The sequence below is a fragment of the Apus apus genome, unplaced genomic scaffold, assembly GCF_020740795.1.
Source record: "Apus apus isolate bApuApu2 unplaced genomic scaffold, bApuApu2.pri.cur manual_scaffold_49_ctg1, whole genome shotgun sequence".
Classification (NCBI taxonomy): Eukaryota; Metazoa; Chordata; class Aves; order Apodiformes; family Apodidae; genus Apus; species Apus apus.
The window spans coordinates 57,828-77,561 of NW_026248855.1; the positions used below are offsets into that span (position 1 = coordinate 57,828).

The window sequence follows — 19,734 nt, forward strand, 5'->3', positions numbered from 1 at the left end:
ACCTGGGACCTGGCTTTTCAGAGAAAGCAAAGCTCCTGGAGGAGAGAACTCCCTGCCTCCCCGTTGCTTCCCAGCTGGGACATGTCTTCTCCCCCAGCCATGGCCCATCAGCCATGGGAGGGCTCCTTGCAGGCCAGCGACGAGCGGGGGGACCGGATGGACCCCCCGTCTGTGGAGCTTCCTGGTGCCCACCCACCTCCCAGCTCTCCAGGCACAGGCCTGTTCACAGCATGTCCAGCTGCTGAGGGCAGGACCAGCCCAGGGGCAGGGGGACCCAGGTCTCCTTCCCCAGGCCCTGGTGCCATCTCCCACCTGCTGCTGCTGTGCAGGCCTCCAGCAGAGCCCTCCTGGCTGCAGCAGAGCTCCTGGAGCAGCCGCAGCTCAGGGACCTTCTGCAGAGAGAGAGGGAGGGTTGGAACCCAGCCCGTGCAGACCCTCCAGTGCAGCCCAGGCCTGCCCTCCAGGCTCTCCCACTGCCTCCCAGCCCAGACCCGTGCCCCCCAAACCCTCCTGCCCGCACCAAGGACACCCCCCAGGCCTCTCCCGCTCCCGGACAGGAGCTCGAAGGGCAGGGGGGTCAGTCAGGAGGCGCCAGGAGCTGACGGAGCTTCTTCTCCAGGAAAGGCGGAGAGACCTGGGGCGTCTCAGCCCGGAGAGGAGCTGGTGGTGACTCCTGCCGCTCCCGCCTCCTCCTGCCGCCTGCCCAGGGCAGCCCCGGGCAGCCAATCACAGGCAGCGGCGCCTCAGGGAGGGCGGGAGCCGGACCCCTGGCGGCCAATCACAGCCCGCAGCTCCTCAGGGCACAGACTGACAGCCCTCCCGCCCAATGGCGGCGAAGCCCTGAGCAGCTCTAAAGCGGGTTCTTGCTTGGGCTGGGGATCAGTCCTGCAGACACAGCCCGGCAGGGAAGGGCAACACGCGTTTGTGCACTTAAACATACACGTGTGTTTCTTGTCTGAGAGGGGGGCGGGATTATACAGAGTGATTCCCTGAATTCATGATGATATTTAAATCATTTCCCCGCACTCATTAACATCAAGCTACACCCCTCCCCATGTGCACTGCCTCTCGGGGCTGTGGGCAGGGGTCTCTGGGAGGAAGGCTCGTGGTCTGTGCTGAGCTGGGTCCTGTTGTTCCTCATGCTGACAGGCTGGCTGATGTACCAGTGAATCCTGCTGCTTGGGCTCTGCGGGAGACACAGCCCAGTTCAACACAGCACTTGTGACCAGCAGGAACAGGTTCTACTCTTCAGCACCATCTGAGTTTGGCCAGTTTAGCCCTGAAGTCTCTAATCCGGCTGGATTCCTGCTTGCTGGGAGGAGGAGGAGCTGCTTGCTGGGAGGAGGAGGAGCTGCTCCTGTGGAGCCCTTTTCCAGGTGCGGGTTTCCCGCCCCAAGGGCAGGAGGTCGCTGTGTGCAGGAAGGGGAGCAGCTCCTGGCCGCGCCGGGCGCCTTCCCTGCTGCTGGGGAACCTGAGGGCCGTGCAGGTGGGTCCAGCTGGTCCCAGCAGGTGAGGGGTGGGTGTCTCCACAGCCACCCCCAGGCCTCTGTGATGCAGGGCCTGTTGCCCGGACACCGCTGTGATGGGTCTGCATGGGGACCAGGGTCCTGGAGCTGCTGGGGAACATCTGCCTGTCCAGCTGGTGCAGCTGGAGGTGCAGCAGAGGAGCCGTGGGGCCTGCAGAGAGCAGAGCCTGGAGCAGCCCAGCAGAGCCACCCTGCTCCAGCAGCAGGACATCCTGGAGGAGAGGCAGCTTCAGCAGCAGGGTGAGAAGTGGCATTTCTCCCTGGTGCAGTCTGTGCAGCTCCATGTCAGATCCAAGCAGGTGGGTGCCAAGGAGGACATGGGTGGGGGCAGGGCAGGGTGATGGAGCCTCCCTCTGCCTGGAGTCAGCTGCTGCTCTGCAGAGCTGCAGCCCCATCATGTCCTGCATCCCTGCCCCATCAGCCACTGCTGGCAGGTCCCCAGCATTCCTTATTGCAGTGCTGGGCAGCACTGGGGATTCTCCACCATGAGTGCTCCAAGGAGCCAGTGAAACACCCTGACTAATATACACCAAAAACATGCATCTTCAGTTCCATGTCAATGAGTCCCCAGAATTCTTTTACATAGTCATTTTATTTCCTGGAATTGGCTATCTTTGTAATTATGCCTGCTCGAGGGTCTCCTGTGGGGGTCTCTGTTGATTCTAGTCCTTTGTCGTCTTTGTCCTGTCTCTGTCCTGGTCCTGTCTCCAGTCTCCTGCTGGTCGATTGCCCAGGTGGGTCAGAATCCACATCAGTGTGTCTGTAGGCTGCCAGGGTCTTAGAAGACTTGATGTTATCACAACCTACAGGATGCTTGGCATAGTTGACTGATAGTTTCACAAAGCACCTTGTTTTAAAAGCAACCCTTAGTATAGCAAATTCATTACTTTAGTAAAATTTTATGAGGCTATATTTCTATTGAATTTACTAACAAATATTCTATGATGTATCAATCCCCCCTTTTCTTTAAACTTTGTAAATTCCTTTACAAAGATTCTAGATCATTATATTTCATTACTTTAGGCAAGGCCCAAATTCTTAAAGTCAGTTTCTTTAGCTTATACCATAAAAGGCAATTAATGACTGTCAGTATAATCACAAACACCAATAGTATCAAAAGTGGGTGAATTAAAACATCCCAGTTTCTTTCTGCAGAGAATGATTATGCTGACAAGATATCCCACCTATGATGGGCAGTTTCAGATTCAATTTGACTAGACAGATCAATAAGTTTGTCTTTGGCTATTACTGTTTTAATGATAGACTCAGCCAAGGTTTTATTCTGCTTCCTTAAATGCTCTCAAAGTTCTTGAGACTGGTTCAATATCTCATTTAATTTCCCCCAGGATAAGCTTGCGTGACTTATGTTCAAGCTTTCATAGTGCCAAAACATTGCCAGCTTTTCCTCTGTATATGCAAAAATAAGTATGTTTGTCCGTGCCAGGTTAAATGGGTTATATTCCTGAGACACCCTACAAACAGGGTAGTCATTCCATATTCTTAAACTACGGATTGTTAGTTCAATAGGGAGGGCTTGATCCCACCCTAAATGTATTTATCAAATGATTAGTCTTTTCCACTTGCCCACTTGTTTGCAGGTGGTAAGCTGTGCACAATTTCCAATTAATTTCTAAGAATTTACTAACTTGCTGAACCACTTGTGACACAATGTGTGTTGCCCTATCAGAGGAGATCACCTCTGGCACTCCAACCCTAGGAATAATTTCTTTCAATAAAATTTTTGTGACTTCTCAGGCCTTGTTGATTCTACAGGGGAAGGCTTCAGGCCATCCTGAAATGGCCTGAATATCCCTGCCCTTTCTAGGGAATTCTGAAAAATCTGCCAGTTTTGGCCTGGAACATTCCCTTTATCAATACTTCCAAATTTTATTTGATTCTCCACCTTTGGATTTTGTTTTTATTATTATTTTTTTTTAAACAGATTTCACATCTATCAACCATACTCTTCACAGTTTGATTCCTGGCTACTATTTTTTTTTGAGAGAATTGTACAAAGCTCCAGTTCCCCAGTGTGTCTTGTCATGCTCTGTGTTTACCAGTTTCCATAACACCCTGAAAGGAACCACTATTCTGTTATCTCTCAATTTTGCCCAACCTGTTGATTCAATCTCTGCTTCCACATCTTTGATTAATTTAAGATCCCTTTCATCATAATTAACTGAATCAGGTAGTGTCAAAGTTTTCTCAGGAAATCAGACTTAATACCTCACCTTGTTCCGCCGCCCTTTTTTTTTTTCATAGTCTGCCAATTTATTTCCCACCTCCTGGGCAGTGTTACCTTTCTGGTGTCCTTTGCAGTGCGTAATAGCAACGGCTGAAGGCAATTGTACAGTCTCCAAAAGTCTCAGAATCATGTCAGCATGCTTGATGTGTTTTCCTAGGGTCGTCAAAATTCCTTATTCCTTCCAAATAGCTCCATGAGCTTGATCTACACCAAAGCCATGTCTTGAATTTGTCCAGATATTCACTCTTAGACCTTTAGCAAGCTCCAGTGCTCTCACTAGAGCAATTATTTCAGCTCGCTGTGCAGATGTATCCTTAGGGAGGGACTTTGCTTCCACCACTCGATCCCTGGTGGTTACAGCATATCCTGCCATGCGGACTCATCTTTTACAAAACTGCTCCCGTCGGTGTACCAAGTGTATTCAGCTTCCTCCAGTGGTTCCTCCTTCAAGTCAGAGCTGCTTGCATACACTGTCTCTATAGTCTCTATGCAGTCATGTGTGATGGCTTCCATTTCCTGCTTATCACTCAGAAAAGAAGCAGGATTAATGATGGCAGATGTAGTCATTTCAACATCACCTTGTTCCATTAGGACCGCTTGGTACTTCAGGAACCTTGATGGTGAGAGCAAATTCCCCCCCTTTTTGTTCCAGAACAGAGGTTACTGCATGGGAAGTATGCACAACCATCTTTTGTCCCAAAGTGAACTTCCAGGCTTCTTGAATATTCAGAACAACTGCAGCCACTGCCCGAAGGCATCCTGGCCATCCTTTACTAACTGTATCCAGTTGTTTGGAGATGTATGCTACTGCTCGCTTATAGGGACCCAGCTTCTGGGCTAGAATTCCCAAAGCCACCCCTTGCTTTTCATATGAGAACAGCCAGAAGGGCTTGGTTATGTCTGGCACACCCAAAGCTGGTGCCCTCATTAGCTCTTGTTTCAATTCTTGGAATGCCCTCCTGTCTGGAATGAGACAACTAAGCAGGAGTTTGGCTTTCCCAGCCATCCTATAACATTCTCAGCTAAAAAAAGCTGCAAGATCCAACAGCTTGGTAGCATCGTGGCAGCAAAATCTCCTGTTATTTTATTGCTCCAGGAGCACAGACAAACCTATGGCAACACTAGGGAACCTCTCCTTGAAAACCTGACCAGTGAGTATGACTTGGAGCTTTTCCGGAGAGCACAAGCACGGGCATCTGAGGACGTGGTGAGACTTCTGACTCCTATTATACCTGATAGCAAAGGTCTTTGTTAGGAATGTGAAGGCTTCCTGGGTGGTGTTGTTCAGGTAAAATCAGAGTTTGCAAGAAGGGCAGCTCCAGCCCAGCCAAGTCAGCAAAGCTGCTGTAGGGGTAACATTGGAGTGCTGAAAGCACACAGCTGGAGTGAAGCTTTTGCAGTGAGAATGGAGGAATAATTAGTAACAGTCCCATGTAGCAGGTGTTTATTTTCAGTGAAAGAAAAGACAGCCTCAGCTGCTGAAAGGATGGCTAAGGAGTGTTGGCAACAGAACCCATCCTGACAGTAGCCAGTGACTGTGGAGTGGAGGCTGAGGCTTCTGTAGGTGCTTTGCAAAGCCACCTTCCACCTCCAGAGATGAACCAAAAGGCACTTTGATGCTTACCAGTAGCAATTGCATCTGGGATATCTGAGGCAGAGCATTAGGCTGTATCCTCTTCCTGCAAATTAGGAAATAAGCTTGAAGTGGCAAGGAGCTTCCATTGCTTCCGTGACAAGAAGAGGATGTCCCTAGTGTTGGCATGCTGCCAAGCACTGATTTTTGTGACATTTCCTGATGTCAGTAACTACTGCTTGTGGACAGGGCTCAGACTGAGGCTGATCAAGGAGAGGTCTGTGAGAGGGACTGTTAGACATGGTCACATTGAAAGATGACTTTTTACAGTCATTGTAGTAAGAGGACAAGGGAGGATGGATTAAAACTGGAGGAGGGAAGATTTAGGTGATACATGAGGAGGAAACTGTTTACTCTGAGGGTGGTGAGACCCTGGCCCAGGCTGCCCAGGGAAGCTGTGGCTGCCCCATCCCTGGCAGTGTTGAAGGGCAGGTTGGATGGGGCTTGGAGCAGCCTGGGCTGGTGGGAGGTGTCCCTGCCCATGCAGGGGGGTTGGATCTAGATGATCTTGAAGGTCCCTTCCAACCCAAACCAGTCTGGGATTCTGTGAATTTAGAAGACTTGAAGTAAATCCTTTTCCTTGAGGGAAACAAATACGACCTTCCCACCAACCTCCCTTGTTGTTTTTTTTTTGTTTGGTTGTTGTTGTTTTTTTTTTTAAATAGTCCTCCATTTTTCCCATTCCCAGGAAAAGCTGCAGCTCCAGGGCCAGATCACAGAAGGCAGCAACATGATTAAAACCACCGCGTTTGGCCGCTACGAGCTGGACACCTGGTACCACTCCCCCTACCCAGAGGAGTATGCTCGCCTGGGCCGTCTCTACATGTGTGAATTCTGCCTCAAGTACAGGAAGAGCCAGACAATACTTCGCAGGCACATGGTGAGGGCTGGGGCAGAGCTGATCCCCCTGCCTTACACCTGCTATCAGCATCTCCACTGAAAACATTCCTGGTGTTATCTCCGCTTTAGGAGACCCGTGTGTTTCCTGGTATATCCAGGAGCTGGTAAATTTTTTCCACCCTGAAAACGCCGTCCCCCTGTCGTTGTTTTCCTGTCATAGGCAAAATGTGTTTGGAAACACCCACCGGGTGATGAAATCTACCGGAAAGGCTCCATCTCAGTGTTTGAAGTGGATGGGAAGAAGAACAAGGTAAGGAACTGCCATCCTCAGGCCAGTCTGGAGTGGCTTCCAGATGTGCTGGGCACTCCTTTCCTGTAGAGAAGCAGGACACAAGTGGCCCTTTCTCCCTCTAGTTGTAGAAAGACTAGAGTCTGATCTGTCCACACTTGCAGTTTTGTCTGTGTTTTCCTTGTGGTTATTCCTCAGCCACGGTGTGCTCCAGCAGTTCCACCTCTTGGCTCATACAGTGCTTGGACATGTGTGTCAAGATCCTGTACTGCAGGGTAGGGGGAAGATTTCTGTGCTCAGCCTCAGTGGGTTGTGCTGCCCACCTCCCATTCCCTGTGGATACTTGGACAGCTCGGGGTTAGTGTGTGAACCAGCCTCCTGTTGGTGAGGGTGACCTTCTTAGCCCTGAGTTGAAGGGCAGAACATGGATCTGCAGCTGCACATTCAGTGCTGGGCAGCAGCACCCTGTGTGTCCTGCCTCTGGTTGTGTCTGCTCTTGGGAGGCTTCAGAGGAAGGAACAAAGAAACAAATGCAAATGCTAAATTTTGCACTGCAGGAAGCTGGGAGGAGGCTTTTCAAGTGACCAGAGATAACCTTGAAGCAGAGGATTAACACAGTACAGTGCAAGCAAGCAGAGATCCAACCTTCTGCTTCCTTCACCGAGTGGTATCAGATACCACAGATGTGGTATCTGGGGAGTTAAGAGATTGATATCACAGATGTCAATTCCCACCCTTAAGGAAGCTGGGCTTATCAAGTTTCATCACAAATGGAATTGTTTCCTGGCCTAGCTGCTTTGTGTGAAAGACTGTACCTCATTTCTCAGATAATTCAGAATTTTCTTGTCATTTGCCATGTTTTTGTCCACTCTTGGGGTGTCCCACTGTAATAAACAGATGTATTCTACTCTCCTTCTGCTTCTAGATCTACTGTCAAAACCTGTGCCTGCTGGCAAAACTTTTCTTGGACCATAAAACACTGTATTATGATGTTGAACCCTTCCTCTTCTATGTCATGACAGAAGCTGACAACACTGGCTGTCACCGGATCAGTTATTTCTCCAAGGTTAGTTGAACATCCATACACACCCAGGCACAACTCCATGGCCAGCTATCCTAGGCTTAAAGTTGTGCACCAAACACCCAATGTAATGGCTAATTAAGCAAGGCACTAAGCCAGGTTGGTAGCTGAAGGATGATTGTGTGACTTGTTGTTAGGCAGGTTTTTCTGCTGTTGCTCCTTTCACCTTGTATTGTATCAGTTGCACAGGCTTGTTCAGTCGGCTGGGGTGATGATATCCCCATTGTTTGTACAGATCAAGACCTGTTAATCTCTCCTCTCTCTCCCCTTGTTTTTACCAGAATAATTCTTTTCTCAACTACAATGTTTCTTGTATCCTGGCAATGCCCCAGTACATGAGGCAAGGTTATGGCAAGATGCTCATTGACTTCAGTAAGTATGGAGAGAGAAATCCTGGAGGCATGATAAATCTAATATATCTACGGTTGTGGCTGAGCAGGTTTCATTCTAGCTGCTTTCTCTGTGTGCTAAAGAGGGTAGCAGTCAGGAGAGAGTAGTTTAGGAAGGATAAATGTTGGGTTTTTTTTTTCCTTTGCAGGCTATTTGCTTTCTAAAGTAGAAGAAAAAGTTGGCTCTCCAGAACGTCCTCTGTCTGATTTAGGGCTCATCAGCTACAGGAGCTACTGGAAGGAAGTTCTTCTTCGTTACCTGCATACTTTCCAAGGAAAAGAGATTTCTATCCAAGGTATGCTTCCCAGGGAAAAGGTTTGCAGTGAGTGGGTTCAGGAACATCCCCCTGCATCTCATTCATTCATCTTCCTTAAAGATGGGGCAGGTCGTGCTTCACTCATGGAGATGTTTGTGTAGCAGCAGAGCTGGAGGAATATTCCTATAATTGGGTATGGCTGCTTTCCAGTCCTGCCACCACTAAAGATAAGTCAGCTTGAAGAGTTTAAAACTAGATAATGGCTTATTCTTTAAAAAAAATACATTTAAAATATTCAGACTTTATCCCTCTGTAGATTAGAATAATTTAATTTTCTAATTAAAACTTGAATTTTAAATAGGAAAATGGCTCCACTGAGAGGCTTTCTGATGCTGTGGGAAAACGTTGAGACTATTTGAACTTCTTTAATAGTATTTCTATGATGATGGCACCAAGGAGTGTGCAGCATCTCCCAGACATGTCAGGGTAGTTCTGAAGGGTGAAAGGCTGCAAGTCAGACAGCCAGAGCAGGTACCTCCTCAGCATGTGCAGGGCATTTTGTGTGCATCCCTTCCAAAGGAGTTGCCTGAAACTTGGAGGTGACAACTAACAATTACAGGCTATTGCAGGGGAATCTGTGTCTGTTCTAACATAAAGTGCTGCTGGTTTGCAGAAATCAGCCAGGAGACTGCAGTGCATCCTGTTGACATTGTTAGCACCTTGCAGGCACTTCAGATGCTCAAGTACTGGAAGGGAAAACACCTGGTCCTGAAAAGACAGGTAAGATTTGTGGTGGCTATTTCTGCATATTTTTTTTTGTTTCCTTGTATTTAGCTGTTTAATTCAGATGAACTCATTGACATCAGTATTTCCTTTGTGTTGTGCTGGACTTTCCAGTCTTTTGGTTCTAGCCGAGGGGGAACACTGTAGTTTTCAAATGCAGTAACTGATCAAATATGATGTGAACATCCAAGGTGAGTCTTCAGTAGTGAAGAATATGGTGCACTGACTTTCCTTTTCTCACGTGTAACAAATAACTTTGCTCGGTCTAAGTGGCTTTTTAGGGGACATGGATCAATATTCCCATTGTGCTCCTCCTCATGCCTGCCCTTTATTGGGCAAATGGTTGACATAGAAGTGAACTGAATCAATGGAATCTTGAATGAGTCCTGTTTGTACCCTGTTTAGACATGAGAGAAGTGGTTTATAAGTCCCCCAGTATGGCACCTCTCTTTTGTTCTTCCCTCCCTGAGACTTCACTTGGTTGCTAAAAGCAGCTGATCAGTGGGATTGGAAGGGCCTGGAGAAAGCTCTGCAGAGGAAATGTTATTTTTGTCATGTTGAGCAGTTAGGAGGCTGGTCACCTTCAGGCTTGTGGACTTGGCTGTGTGCTGTTGTACCTTGGATAATTCTCCAGTGAGGATCATGTGTTTTAACCTGCCCTTTCATGCTCTTTCCCTTAAGATCTGATTGATGAATGGAGAGCCAAAGAGGCTAAAAGATCCAACAGCAATAAGATCATGGATCCCAGCTGATTGAAATGGACAAGTTCCCTTCCATCGGTGACTTCATAATGGGTGACGTCATAATGGACGACATCATAATGGATGACATCATAATTGGTGTCATAATGGGTGATGTCATAACGGATTATGTCATAATTGGTGATGTCTTAATGAATGACAACATAATGGGTGACATCAGAATGGGTGATGTCATAATGGATGATGTCATAATGGATGACGTAATAATGGTTGACGTCATAGTTGGTGATGTCATGATTGGTGACGTCACAGTCGGTGGCGTCATAAAGGGTGGCGTCATAGTTCGTGACATCATAATCAATGACGTCATAATGAATGACATCAAAATGGGTAATGTCATAATGGAAGATGTCATAATAGATGATGTCATAATGGGTGCTGTCATGCTTGGTGTCGTCATAATGGGTGACGTCATAATAGGTGATGTCATAATGGATGACATCATAAAGGATGATATCATAATGGGTGTCGTCATAATTGGTGATGTCATAATGGGTGACATCTTAATGGATGATGTCATAAAGGGTGACGTCATAGTTGGTGATGTCATAATGGAAGACATCATAATGGATGACATCATAATTGAAGGTATAATAATTGGTGTAGTCATAATGAACAATGTCATAATAGGTAACGTTATAATGGATGATGTCATAAGGGGTGACATCACAATGGGTGAGGTCATAGTGGGTGAGGTCATAGTTGGTGACGTCATAATGGTTGACGTCAGAGTTGGTGGTGTCATAATGGGTGATGTCATAATAGGTGACGTCATAATGGATGACATCACAATGGATGACATCATAATGGATGATATCATAATGGGTGTCATCATAGTGGGTGATGTCATAATGGAAGACATCATAATGGATTACATCATAATTGAAGGTATCATAATTGGTGACATCATAATGGGTTCTTTCATCATGGGTGACATCATAATGGGTGACGTCAGAGCTGGTGATGTCATAAGAGGTGATGTCATGATTGGTGATGTCATAATGGGTGATGTCATACGTGGTAATGACATAATGGATGATGTCATAATGGGTGACATCTGAAGGGGTGATGTCATAATGAGTGACGTCATAGTTGGTGACATCATAATGGATGATGTCATAATGGATGATGTAATAATGGGTGACATCATAATGGATGACATCATAATTGGTGATATCATAATGGGTGACGTCATAATGGATGATGTCATAAAGGGTAATGTCATAGTTGGTGACATCATCAAGGGTGATGTCATAGTTGGTGATGACATAATGGATGATGTCATAATGGGCGACGTCATAATGGGTGACGTAATAATGGGTGACGTCACAGCTGGTGATGTTATAATGAATGACATCATAATGCGTGATGTCATAATGGAAGCTGTCCTAATAGATGATGTAATGATTGGTGATGTCATAATCGGTGACATCATAATAGATGAAGTCATAATCAGTGACGTCATACTTGGTGATATCATAATGGGTGACGTCTTAATGGGTGACGTCATAATGGATGACATCACAATGGATGACATCATAATGGATGATATCATAATAAGTGTCATCATAATGGGTGATGTCATAATGGGTGACGTCATAATGGATGATGTCGTAAAGGGTGACGTCATAGTTGGTGATGTAATAGTTGGTGATGTCATAATGGTTGGTGTCATAATGGATGATGTCATAATGGAAGATGTCATAATGGATGACGTCATAATGGGTGACGTCATAATGGACGACATAATAACTGGTGATGTCATACTGGGTGATGGCATAATGGATGTCGTCATAATCCGTGACGTCATAGTGGGTGACGTCATAATGGGTGTGTGGGTAGTTAGGGTCCGGCGGCCAGAAGATTTCGCGCTGTACGGAAAGATAAGGCCCCTCTCCTAATAGCCAATAGCACTTAGTTCACGATGTAAGCAGACGGAAGTGACACCACAGACCTAACTCATATAAACACCGCGGTAAACACTAATAAACGCCATTTGCCATCCACCACATTGGTGTCTGTGAGCTGATGGACCGAGCGGCCTGGGGTTGGCCGCCGTGCCGTTCTTGAACCAGGTCCTCACGCCTTTCACGAAAGGCAACATCATTGTTAACAGTCTCCAGGAGGTTGCAGCTGAAGGACAGAGGTGACAGCAGTGCTGACTCTGGATCCCAGGTCAGTCTCACCATCAGGGTCACACAGCCCAGCCCAGTGATGCCCTTGAGCCAGGCTCCAGAGGTGACCACCAGCACCTCCAGAAGCATGGAAGGTGTGACATCCCACAGCTCTCATAACAACTCAGAGAGCAAAGCAACCAACATGGTGCCCAGTGACTGTGAAACCAATATAGTGAACAATTATAACTGGTTTATTTTACCATGCTCTGATCAGAGCTGTCCTTCTCTGAACCCTTCCAGCCCCACGTTGGCACCACAAATCAAAAGGACTGTTCAGGTTTAACCCCAGCCAGCAACTCAGCAAGACACAGCCCCTCGCTCACGTGGCCTCCTCCCAGTGGGACAGGAAGGAGAGCTGGGGGAAAAAGAAAAGATCTTCTGTGGGTTGAGTTGAGAATTTCTTAATGATTCAAACAAAATATAATCCTAATCCTAATATTAAAAATATTATACATTTGTATGACCAAAAAGAATAAAAAATCCAAAACCAAACTGTAAAAGAAAAGAGATTAGAAACAAAACAGGAGGGAAACAAATTGTGATGCAACCACTCCCACCCACAGACTGATGCTCAGTGAGTTCCTGAGCAGCCATCACACTCCCCTGGATAACTCCCCCCAGCTTCAGTACTAACATGACATCACATGGAACATCCCAGTGGCCACTCTGGGTCAGCTGTCCTGGCTCTGCCTCCTCCAGCTCCTTGCAGAGCAGCAGCTGGCAGGACAGGGGCAGTGTGAGAAGGTGGGCTAGTCCTTGGCTTCATGTCAGCATTGTTGGCAGCAACTCAGACATCCCTGTGTTACCAACATTGGTCTCAGCACAAACCCAAACAGGCTGAGGGACCTGGGCTTCTTAGTGAGGAGAAGTGGAGGCTCATGGCACTACAGCAGTAGCCTGGAACTGCTTGAATGGAGGTTCCAGAGATGATGCAGCTTTTCTTGGTAGTGGGAAGAGAAGAAAAGCTGCACTAAGTGCAGCTTGGAAGGTTCAGACTGGAGGTGAAGAAGAAGAGGTATCACTTGAAGTGTAGCCTTGTGGTGCAACAGGTCAACTGGAGAAGGTTCTGGATCAGCCCCTGGCTCTGTTTAAGTGAACAAGCAGGGAGAGCAGAAAGACATCAGTGAAGGTGCAGAAATGCCAGGGTGAGGTCTAGATGAGAAAATCAGATGGATGTCTCCAGGCTGCTGCAGGCACAGACACTGAAAGACAGTCTGCAGTAGAGATGGCCAAGGGCTCTGGCAGGGCCAAAGGGCTCAGTAGAACTGAGGGCTTTGTCCTCTTGGCCATGACAGCTGCCTTGGGCACCAAGCCCCACCAGCAGCAATTATATTTTGAGGCTCTGGGCTCTGTTTCATCCTTGCTCCTTCCTGGGGAAGCTGGGAGGTGTCACAGAATTTCCTTTCCCTTGTCATTGCTCCCCCTCAGCCCCCACTGCCCCCAGGAAGAGCCCTGAGCCCTGTGAGAGGGACAGGATCTGCCTTCCCAGGGCCTGGCCTTTCTGCTCCCTCCAACAAAGCAAAGGGTTTCTCAGCAGGACAGGCACCTGCCCAGGGCCTTTGCCTCCCTGCACTCATGGCCTCCCATGATCTGCTCTAGCGAGGCCCTGGGGAGGCTTTGTCAGGCTCAGGGGGACCCCTGAGTGCTTCAGGGTCCTTCCTTTTGTTCAGGCTTCTCTCAGTATCTGAGGTTCATGTCATTAGCCCTAACGAGCTAGATCATCCTCATCCTAACAAGCAAGTATTACAAAGCCCTAACAAGTTTTTTTTTGTTGTTTTACTGTTTTTTTAATTACTTTTACAGTGGCCTCCAATTACCTGCTGTAACGAGTCCCTGGGGAGGCTTTGTCAGCAATAGCCCTCAGTGGGGCCAATCACTGCTTCAAGGCACTTTCAGTTTTGCTTCTGGCTTCCTGAGCACTTTGTTCAGTCTTCCCTCAGCACCTGAGGATCATGGACTCAGCACCAAACACACCCTGGGAGTCATTAAAATGCAGAGAGCCCTGAGGAGCCTTTTGTCTCCCTGTCTCTTCAGGTCTTCAAGACCCTTACAGCTCATTGGGAGCATTTTCATCATGTAGTTCAGGAGGAAGATTTCAGACAGTACCTCATAAAAATGGGGTTTATTTCAACGGGTGTTTTGGATGATTTTCATTTGAGAGAAGAACTGATAGAAGCATTTTCCAAGTGATATTGTTCTAGGGTGTCTTTTTTAACAATTTATTATATTTTAAATACTGTTTTAAGATATTTAATAAAAAAAGAGTTTTAAAATGTGTGCAAAGCAAATGCAATTATACAACATCTAAGAGAAAAATACAACATCATGAAATACAGCAGAATGAAGTATAACATCACAAAATATCTACAATACAGATATCACTTAAAAAGTAGAATGTTTCAAATATTTTTAAAGCAGTTATGAAGGAAAATACAGCTCTGAAACTGAGGTGAAGCAACAACAATATTTATATATTTTACTTGCATTTGTTTAACATGAATTTTAGAACAAGTCTGACAAATGATTTATTTGGCTTTAGCTCATTGTTAGTTTTTCATTTCTCATCTTCTACTGAGTTGCCTTTATCTCTCCTCTAAGGTGAGAAGCCACAAAAGAGAGCCTTTCAAAGAAGGAAAACCAAGACATTTTCATTAGGCACATAATGAAAGATTCCTCCTTAACTACATAATGAAGAGACTCCAATTAGCTGTTCAAGTCTTGAGGACCTGAAGATCATGACAGGAAAAGCCACAGCTCGTTAGGGTTGTTGAATTTTAATGAGCCTCACAGTGTATTTGGTGCTGAGTCCATGAGCCCCAGGTGCTGAGAGATGGATGAATCAATGCATGGTTGGTTTTGAGAAGCCAGAAGCAAAACTGAAAGTACCTTGAAGCAGTGATTGGCCCCACTGAGGGCTATTGCTGACAAAGCCTCCCCAGGGACTCGTTACAGCAGGTAATTGGAGGCTGTGATTGCAGGGAGGCAAAGTCCCTGTGCAGGTGGCTCTGAAGCTAAGAATTCTTAGTGTCTTTATTTATTCTATGAAGCAGTGAGGCCAAGGCAATAGGAAGGCAGATCCTACCCCTCACTTGTGGGTCAGGACTCTTCTTGGGGGTGGGTGGGAGGATGAGCAACACCAACTGTAGGAAAACTGTGCAACACCTCCTGGCTACACCAAGAAGGGACAGGGAAGAAACCAAGTCCAGAGCCTCAGCACAAAATTTTGCCTGGTGGTCATGAGACAATGGCCCTTTCTAAAGCTGTCCTTCCAGGTGCAGACTGTCTAGACAAAGGCCATTTCCATTCCCATCCTGAGTCAAACCGTGACAGCAATTATTGGTGCCCCACGTGGGGCTGAATCTTTAGCCCAGGCTCTAAAGTCATTGCTGAATGCTGAAAATTCCAGTTCTGATGGCAGGAATCCCTCAGTGCTCCTCCTATGTATCTCACCCAAGAGATAGAGCCTCCAAGAACTCTCAAGGACCCACCCAGAACGCCCTGCAACACCTCAGAGGACCCTGCAACTCCAGAACTCCCCGGGACCCCTTAGAGCCACTGGAACCCCTCAGAGACCCCTGGGGCCCCTCCGAACTTCCCCCCATCATTTGAGGGTGACACTGCAACCTCCCACCATGGGGGACACCACACCTCACCTGTGGATGCCCCGTGGAGAGCTCTGAGGGGTGAGTGAGGGGCAGGATCTCCCTTCCAAGGGGCTGGGGGTCAGGGCTGGCACCTTTGGTGAAGGGGGACAGGGCTTGGTCCTCTGCGGTCATGAAACACACCCAGGGTCACTCAGCACCAGAGCCACCTTCACCTTCCTCTTCCCACCTGCCATCCCTGCCTCCTCTTTCCTGCTCTACCCACACCCTGGGGACGCTTCCTCACTCGTGTCCCTCTCTGGGACCCATCAGCACTGACAGAAACTTTGCACTTGGGCTCTGACTTCTGCAGAGGTTTCATCAGCTTCCTCTCCCTGTCTCAGCTTCATGGGCTCAGCAGCAAAGCCACCAGAGGGCTCATTAAGGTTCTGAGCTGGGCTCCTGGGATGGAGGGAGCTGCTGGCAAGTGGGCAGTGCTGCAGAGAGACAGCTCTGCCCAGGAGCAGCTCCTCTGCTTGGCCCAGCAGGGAGAAGGACAATGCCAGGTGGTCTGAGGGAGATGGGCAAGGCAGAGAGAGCTTAAAGGTGCTCAGGACTGGGGGGGAGTGAGAGCTGAGTGGAGGAGATATCTGTGCAGCCCTTGGCACGGTGAGTCTGTGGGTGCAGGGCAAGGTGGGTGCAGTTCCTGGAGGCATCTCCTGCAGCTGGCACAGCCACAGCTTATGGGGTGTGTGAAGTGTATCAGGGCTTTGGTGTGGGTGGCTCTGGTTGTGCCATTTTGGATCTTGGTGCAGGCAGGGGTGCAGGCAGGGGTGCCCAGGGCTGTTGTCAGAGCAGGGTCCTGCAGCTGAGGGGCTGTGTGCTGGGGCAGGGGCTGTGCTGCCTGCCAGGGGCAGCTCTCAGCCTGCCCGGGGAGTTCCTCAAGGACTGTGGGGAGAAGCTCTGTGCGGAATTAGTCATCCCTAGCAGGGCAAGAATGGGTCCTTCTGCCTCTGAGAGGGTGCTGTGTGGGTCAGGACTGCTCACAGCTCTAGATCACCCCCAGGGCATTTGCAGAGGGTCCTTCTGAAGCAGCACAGAGAGGCAGCATTTATCTGGGAGAAAAGGAGTCTGTGCTTTGAGTTCTGTACTCTTGGTGAGCTGGGTGAGCAGTGGGGGATGAGAATTGAGCTTTCCACTCTGGAGAAGACACTGAGACCCCAGAGCTAGTGGGGACTTGTCTGAGCTGCTGCTGAGCCCCTGCACACCCAGAGCTGCCCCTGGCAGGTCCCTGCTACAAGGGGTGTCTTCCAGGCAGAGCTGAGCACCCGGCGGGTGGGATGGGCTCTGGGAGCCCTGCTAAGGAGGGCACATGGAGACAGAGAAGCAGCTCCCGGCAGAGACAGCTCCAGGCAGCAGAGACATGGGCAGGGAGGGAGAGGGAGCTGCTGCCTGCAAGTCATGGGAAGGGGGATCTGGACACCTTCCTGCCATCCCTGCAGGGCTGATGCCTTCCCAAGAGCAACCCCCTGCTCTCCTCTCCCCCTCGGTAGAACTCCCAGCCCTTCATATCATGGAGACTTAGTCCTGAGTTCCCTTCCCAGACACCCCAGCACCCCAGAGCAGAAATGCTCAAGTCTCTGACCTTGTGTCCCTGTCCCAACTCTCTCAGCAGCAGCACTTTGGCATGTTCCCCTCCTGCCCCTGCTGCCCTTGTTCTTCTCCTTCTTCTCCTTGGGGTGGGGGGTGATGATTTGGGTGCAGCTCAGACACTGCTGCTGGGTGTCCTGTCCTGCCATTGTGTCCATGGAGGAAAAGCATCCCAATGGCCTGATACCTGGGGCTGTGAGGACTGCAGGGTGTGGGGCTGGGGCTGAGCTGACCCTCCTGTCAGGATACCCCATCTTTGGGATACTGGGCTCTTCCCCTGCAGGGTCCTGCTGAGTGGCACGCTGCCCTCCAGAAGGGCACAGCTCTCCTGGGGCACCTCTGTGTTTTCTGGGAGCCCCATGGAGAAGACATGTCCATGGCAAGGCCATGGAAATGCTGCTCCTGGTCTGTCTGTGGGCAGCTGCAGTGAGCCCTGTGTGTCCCTGGCTGGGAGGGCAGAGCTGAGATCCTGCTCAGGGAGAATGAGATGGGCTGAGGGGCTGGGAGAGCTGCACTGCACAATCTGACTGCTCTGCTCTCAGCCATGTTCAGTTTCTCCTCAGGAGAACATCTGTGTGTGATGGTCCTGCAGCTGGAAGAGGTGCCAGCTCAGGGCAGCTGAGAGCAAGACTGATGGACAGAGCAGCTGTCCTCACTCTGCACTAAGGCACAGTCCCTCTGCTTCTCAGCACCTTGAAGGTTTCCCTTGGAGAGCAGTGGAAAGGCCAAGGCTTCTGCCTTAAAAACGTTCCTCAGGTGTGGTGGGGAAACTAGAGCAGAAGACTTAAAATTAGGTGAGTCTGAAGGAGAAATGCTGAAAAGTTCTTTGATATCTCTGATGGATTTAGTCTGAGGTCAGCCCCTCTTCCTTTCAACCTCTTGCTGCAGGGCAGGACTGACTCCTCCAGAGCTCACAGGTCCCTCGGGGATCAAACTTCAGCAACAACCAGACTGTACAGAAAAGGACCTTCTAAAAGAATTTGTGAAAGACAAAGAGGCAGTTTCTGTGTCTCTAAAAGCAATTAAGGAGATATTTTTTCTGCTCTAAATCCTCCCTGTCTTTTCTTCCATGGAGAGGTCTCCATGCCCAGAGGCAGCAGATGTCCAACAGCAGCTCCATCAGCCAGTTCCTCCTCCTGGCATTCGCAGACAGGCGGGAGCTGCAGCTCCTGCACTTCTGGCTCTTCCTGGGCATCTACCTGGCTGCCCTCCTGGGCAACGGCCTCATCATCACCACCATCGCCTGGGACCACCACCTCCACACCCCCATGTACTTCTTCCTGCTCAACCTCTCCCTCCTCGACCTGGGCTGCATCTCCACCACCCTCCCCAAAGCCATGGCCAATTCCCTCTGGGACACCAGGGCCATCTCCTACTCAGCATGTGCTGCACAGCTCTTGCTCTTTGTCTTCTTCCCCTCAGCAGAGTGGTCCCTTCTCACCATCATGTGCTATGACCGCTACGTGGCCATCTGCAGACCCCTGCACTACGGGACCCTCCTGGGCAGCAGAGCTTGTGTCCACATGGCAGCAGCTGCCTGGGCCTCTGGGTTTCTCAATGCTCTGCTGCACACAGCCAGTACATTTTCACTGCCCCTCTGCCAGGGCAATGTCCTGGGACAGTTCTTCTGTGAAATCCCCCAGATCCTCAAGCTCTCCTGCTCACACTCCTACCTCAGGGAAGTTGGGCTTCTTGTGGTTGGTGCCTTTTTATTCTTTGGCTGTTTTGTCTTCATGGTGGTGTCCTATGTGCAGATCTTCAGGGCTGTGCTGAGGATCCCCTCTCAGCAGGGAAGGCACAAAGCCTTTTCCACCTGCCTCCCTCACCTGGCCGTGGTCTCCCTGCTTGTGATCACTGGCATGTTTGCCTACCTGAAGCCCCCCTCCATCTCCTCCCCATCCCTGGACCTGGTGCTGGCAGTTCTGTACTCAGTGGTGCCTCCAGCAGTGAACCCCCTCATCTACAGCATGAGGAACCAGCAGCTCCAGGATGCTGTGCGGAAACTGGTGACTGGAGGGTTTTCATAAATGCTCACCTGGTTGTCTTCTTGTGCAAATCACTGCTGATGTATCTCATTATATGTCCTGTCCATCTTTGCTAGTTTTTCTGGGGTTAGCTTATCAACTTTATGGGGTTTTATTTGCTCTGTGTTTCTTTCTCTAATGTTGTCCAGAAAGGAATGTCAGTACATGTGCCCTTTCTAATTCTGTGTCTGTCCAGCTTGTGTCTGACCCAGAGACTGTGTAAATCAGGAGCCGTGCTCTCTGTGTGTTTAAACAGAATCCAGACCTTCCAGCCACTCAGAGATCCTTCCTTGGAGACCTTCTCAGAGCGTCTGTGCAGAGGGGCAGGGTAAGGGCTGCACAACAGCATTGCCAGGGAGCACCAGCACTTGGGCATATCCAAGCTGTTCCCTTCCCACTTTCCCAGGGTTGCAGGCTGCCTGGCACCAGGATCTCCTGAGCATGCCAGCCAGAGAGACACTGCCACTGACCTGCATTGCACAGAGTCATGGAGTGGGT

General features: G+C 49.1%; 1 protein-coding gene across 1 annotated transcript in view; it reads left to right on the forward strand.

Moving 5' to 3' along the window:
- LOC127396275 (histone acetyltransferase KAT7-like) overlaps positions 1-9,834 on the forward strand; it is an 11,746-nt gene extending 1,912 nt beyond the window's left edge. The window contains 8 exon segments of the mRNA XM_051643896.1: positions 4,868-4,978; positions 6,093-6,284; positions 6,465-6,554; positions 7,459-7,599; positions 7,896-7,986; positions 8,153-8,299; positions 8,934-9,038; positions 9,722-9,834. Coding sequence (XP_051499856.1) covers positions 4,868-4,978; positions 6,093-6,284; positions 6,465-6,554; positions 7,459-7,599; positions 7,896-7,986; positions 8,153-8,299; positions 8,934-9,038; positions 9,722-9,834 — 990 coding nt within the window.
- Positions 9,835-19,734: the final 9,900 nt, after the last annotated feature.